This window comes from Phasianus colchicus, chromosome 20 (genome assembly GCF_987193195.1).
Source record: "Phasianus colchicus chromosome 20, bPhaCol1.hap1.1, whole genome shotgun sequence".
Taxonomy (NCBI): domain Eukaryota; kingdom Metazoa; phylum Chordata; class Aves; order Galliformes; family Phasianidae; genus Phasianus; species Phasianus colchicus.
The window spans coordinates 3,980,909-3,985,798 of NC_143455.1; the positions used below are offsets into that span (position 1 = coordinate 3,980,909).

At 47.5% G+C, this 4,890-nt stretch overlaps 1 protein-coding gene across 1 annotated transcript; it reads right to left on the reverse strand.

Annotated features, from left to right (window-relative positions):
• Window positions 1-272: 272 nt before the first annotated feature.
• Window positions 273-4,533, reverse strand: UTS2R (urotensin 2 receptor). Its single transcript, XM_031598605.2, has 2 exons — window positions 4,433-4,533; window positions 273-1,979 (listed from the first exon to the last, which is right to left on the reverse strand). The coding sequence occupies exon 2, from the start codon at window positions 1,833-1,835 to the stop codon at window positions 687-689; it is 1,149 nt and encodes a 382-aa protein (XP_031454465.1). The 5' UTR covers window positions 1,836-1,979; window positions 4,433-4,533; the 3' UTR covers window positions 273-686.
• Window positions 4,534-4,890: the final 357 nt, after the last annotated feature.

Here is a 4,890-nt window from a genome sequence, read left to right on the forward strand (position 1 = left end):
CTCCTCCCATGGGTGCTTGTGTTTGGGGTCAGTGTGTTAGGGATGCTGAGTGTCCCATGACTGTCACTGTCATGGGAAGCTTGTCTTGCTAACAGTGTGTTGCTGCTGTGCTACAGCTGTGAGTGGAGGAGTGAGCCCAGTGCATGTGTGAGAGAGCAGAATAAACATGAATGTGACCAAAACCAGGACAAACAGCCTTGGACATTCCTCATCCAAACTGTCCAGTTCCACCCCGATTCAAACTGGATTGCATGTCACAAGTGTCAGCTGCTTTGTCTTTATTTCATCGTTTTCAGTTCTCATACAAGTACCAATCTAACATCACTGCTTTAGAAAGAACAAACGACAGCCATTCATGAGATAACATAATTCTAAACTCTGTGAGACAGCTGATACTATTAAAAAACTTGGCCCTATAACAGGTTTTCATTACTGATGGCTACTTGAGGAGACACACACTATAAAATATAAAGATGAAAAGCGAAAGACCGTTTAGAGATGTTCAGCTGAATGTTGCTAGCATCAAATCAGCGGCACTGGAGGAAATGAAAACAGAATATGGCATAACCTCTGAACTAAATGTGTGCACATTATGGAGCTGCTGAGACTTTGCCTTTACAACATACACTTTAAATCAAAGCAACATTGAAGTCAATATCGATTGTTCGTGGAGATGCTTTTTACCTTCAGGCACTGCTGTTTCCCAAAGGAGCGTGAGCAAGAACGTACGTTTCTGTGCAGTGCTGACTGCTTGTGGACATGGATCTCCCTGAAATCCTCTGAAATCGATTCCTCCTTTGAAAGTAGCCACTGCTGCTGCTGAGGGTTCGCTGTCTGTTCTTCAGGTACTCCCGGTAGTTTTTGGTGAGCAGGGTGTAGAGGAAGGGGTTGATACAGCTGTTGCTGTAGGTCAGGCAGGTTGTCAGATAATTAATGTTCTTCATCACTTTGGGGGATAACGTGAAGGATTCATAATACTGGAAGAGGAGCTGCCATATCCAGAAAGGCAAGAAGCAAGCCCAGAACACCAGCACTATGGTGAAGATCAAATAGAGCACCTTTTGATTCGGCAGCCGTTTGGTCTGCTTGAAGGATGCTGTTTGTGACACCCAGTAAATCTTTGCTAATCGGATGTAGAGGTAACCGATAATCACCCCTGGGCCCACGATGCTGGTACCAAAAAGGATGGTGAGATAGACTTTGTAGGACAGCTTGCTCCAGGTGGGAAGGCAGATGCTTTTGTTGTCCCTTTGCACCAGCTGGATCATGATGAGCATCGGGAGAGTGAGCAGCAGTGACACCAGCCAGATGACAACAGCGATGGCCTTTCGGTAGCTCTTGGACCTCTTCACCGTGTCCAGGGGCTTCAGCACAGCAAAGTAGCGTTCCGTGCTCATGACTGTGAGAGTGAAGATGCTGGCGTGCATAGTGAGGAAGTCCAGGCTGAACAGGATGCGACAGCCAATGTCCCCAAAGTACCATTTCTGGATGAAGTAAGTCCCAACAATAAAAGGGATGGTGAGAAGGTAGAGCAGGTCTGCCAGTGCAAGGTTAATGATGTAAATGTACATGGAGGCAGACGACCGCAAGTAATGGCACATCACCAGCAAGGTGTAGACGTTGCCTGTCACCCCAATCACACACATCAGGGACAGGATCGTCCCAATGGTGCAGATGGCAATCATGTCCTCCATGGAACCAGCAGCTGGTGCACCGTCCCCGGTGGCATTGACAGAGGCATTGGGTCTGATTCGGAATAGGCTGCTCTCATTTGTGTCTGTCACCATGTAGGGGGTTGCAGAGAAGTGACTCTCCAGCTCGTCAGTCAGGGACATCCTCCTGGCCTTGGGATGCCTGAGGATCTGTTCATACCACGGATTTTTGACGAGCTCTTCTTTCTGTCTTGAGAAATTCGACTGCAGGGAGATGGCGAACCATTTTTTAGTGAGGTCTCATGTAAAGAAGGTCTGCATTCTCCACTACAAGAAAGACATCAGAAATCAGCATATTAGAAATCTGCCAGAGCAACGCAGGCTGTCATTCAGAAGTTACCTCTCACTGAGCCTTTACTGTGTGCATGTACCAAAAGTTTTCTGCTCTGAGCTCACTCCTGCAAGGCCCACGCCATTGTTACAAGAGCTTTGAACACAGCTTTGAGAAATGCCATTTTGTAGTGTGCATGGGAAGGAGACAGAAGAGATTGTGTGGACCTTTGGAACCATTTGTTGCAATCCTCAAAGTTAGTTTGGAGTTGGGGAAAAAAACATCCCTGCGTTCATAGTGACAACTTATAGACTCATCAACACAATTGCTGATAAGCTTTTTGCTAAGCTCTGAGCATGAAGGAGTCCAAGTTCCAAAAAAGGGAAAGCCAAATTTGTATTTACCATTTGCAGCTAGATTGTTGTCTATTTCATATAATGAACTCAAAGCCTGGTATTTCTGCAGTGCTTTCACAGAACAGCTTTTCTTGAATGAGGAGCTTCTGCTCTGTTGTGACCTGCAGTTTCAAATTGTTAAGCGATGGAGAAGAAAGGCATTTTCCATCTGCAGTGCAAGTTGTGGGTTGCACTGTGTGTTTTATGTGTGTAAGTACAGTTCTTTTCACATGCTCTGTAAGTATGAGCCCACAGATGTCTGTGTGCCCATGCACAGAGCCCTGTTTTGGACAGTCGTATCTGTGAATGGGCCTGAGCAGCACCATGCAGTGCAGTGAGAGATGCTGCAGGAAGGCAGGCACCCTTTGCACGTGGGAGCATTTGGTTAGCTTAAGCCCAGCACTGTTCAAATCGTGACTGTGCTGCTTTGAGTTTGTGTCAGCTCTGGGTGTAGGCAAAGGGAGATCAAAGCTGCTTGAGAAAAGCACCAGAAGTACCTGAAATGGCAGGATTTTAAGGCATACGAGAAATCCGCATCGACCTAAAGGTCGCTGCACACAGAAACATTTGTGCTACGAATTTTACACAGCTCAGATTGTCCATTTGTTTGGAAAAAACTGCAAGAGGAGCTGTTGGACTGCCTCGTCCTTGCAGGGCTTTGCATGCAAAGCCATCCCTCTGCCTGCTCCCTGGGGCAGGCTGGGGTTGTTTTATCAGGGGAATTTGCAAACTTCTGCAGCTTTTCCAAGTGAATTAGGTGTCTCTTTGCCTCCACACCCACTCCAACTCCTTTGCTTTTCATCCTGCTTGCTCCTTGGCAGCAGGATGGCAGCAGCAGGCCCTCTTCCAGCTGCCCATGGTTCACAGACACCCCCCACCAGTGACCACTGTAATGCTTGAGGATAGGCAGTGTTCATCCTCTTCATCACTTGTATGATTTTCTCCTCATTACTAGGCAATGGCTACTGTGGAGATGTCATGCAATAAGTCTACAGAAAAGAGGACGGTCCAGCACAGAGAGATTTCTTCTTGCTTAACAGCTGGGATAAAGGTGCAAAAAAGGGAAAACAGCAGTTTGTAGAGCCTATCTCCTGCCCGCATGCCTTGGGTACAGATATCCACTGGGGAGAGAAGAAGCATGGTCAGGCAGTGCTCAGTTATCTTTTGGGAAGCTGCTTCTCTGAGGTAGTCTCTGTCAGTTTCACCAGCATCCCAGCCTTCTGAGACCCAGCAAACCCCAATCCTTCACACTGCTGTGCTGTGCCATTCCCTCCTGCTTGGCTTCAGGTGTGTGCAGCCAGCCAGTCCATGCACCAGCTGCCCCTTCATCATCTGCTTCATCAGTGCTCACACACAAGCTGTGCTAGCAGCAAAAGAAGGAGACACAAAAGCTCAGGAGTTTTGCCACACGGTCATCAGCATGCTTGGTTGGAAGTGAAAGGCTCTGCATGGGATGCTCCAGCTGAACCCAACACCAGTCACACGCAGCTCTTGGATGCGGTTGGATTCATTTTAGCTTGTTTTCAGGTGCACATTTCCATGACCCAAGCACTGGCCTCTTGCAGCTGCCTTACTTTGTGCTCTGGGCACTTGTGGCAGATTTGTGCTCGTCTGCATAGGTCCCTGATGTGCCAGCTCCTGCTGGAGAGAGCTCTTGCACCGTGCCTGCTCGCTCTGCTCATCATCTGAGCCTGCATTTCACTTCATTCATAAAATCACTACAGCACTAATTCAGTTCAGACACTCCAGCTGGCTGCAGGCAGAGCCCACAGCAAGGCAAATCCTCACTCCTACAGGAAAATTAAGCAGATTGGGGAAGCCTTGCATCGCTTTAAAGTCACTGCCATTGCTGCACTCGTACGTGCATGCATACACTTGCACACATGCAGACACACACAATAAAGAGCTCATTATTCCAAGCAGCCATTCAAAGCACCTTACGGTCTAAGCAATTTTCTCAGCCATTCCTGCATTTTCTTCTATGTTATCAGCACACAGAGGCACCATGCACGTTCCAGTAGCTACACAGATAAAGGAATTCCTCCTGCTCAAACCTTGCTTTTAAATCCGGCAGATGAAATTTCCTACAAGAAACAAAGCAAAAGCGTATCTAGTAGTCTTAAAGCTGAAACTTAAAAAGAAAATTTAAAAAAAAAAAAAAAAAAAGGAGATTGAGAATCCTTCTTCATGGGAAGACAGCAACAGATCCCCGTGCTCTGTCGCATCTGGAAAGGCAGTGGCAGGAAGGGAGCGTGCTGCCTCTCCAAGTATGTTTGAAATCTGTGCGCTCTTAATACTCTCATTCTCCTCCCTTCACTCACGCCTGCTATTTCTGTTACTCGGTGACGTTAGGCATAGCGTGGCTTTGACTGCAGCCAGCAAAGAGCCTTTTTAAAGCAGCAGCATTTGGATAGCTGGGGCTTGCTGAGATTTCTCCCCTCACCTGGGGGATGCGAGGTGTCGGTGCTGTTTGTTGCAGGGCTGGGGACACAAAGAGCTGCTTTGCTCCTTC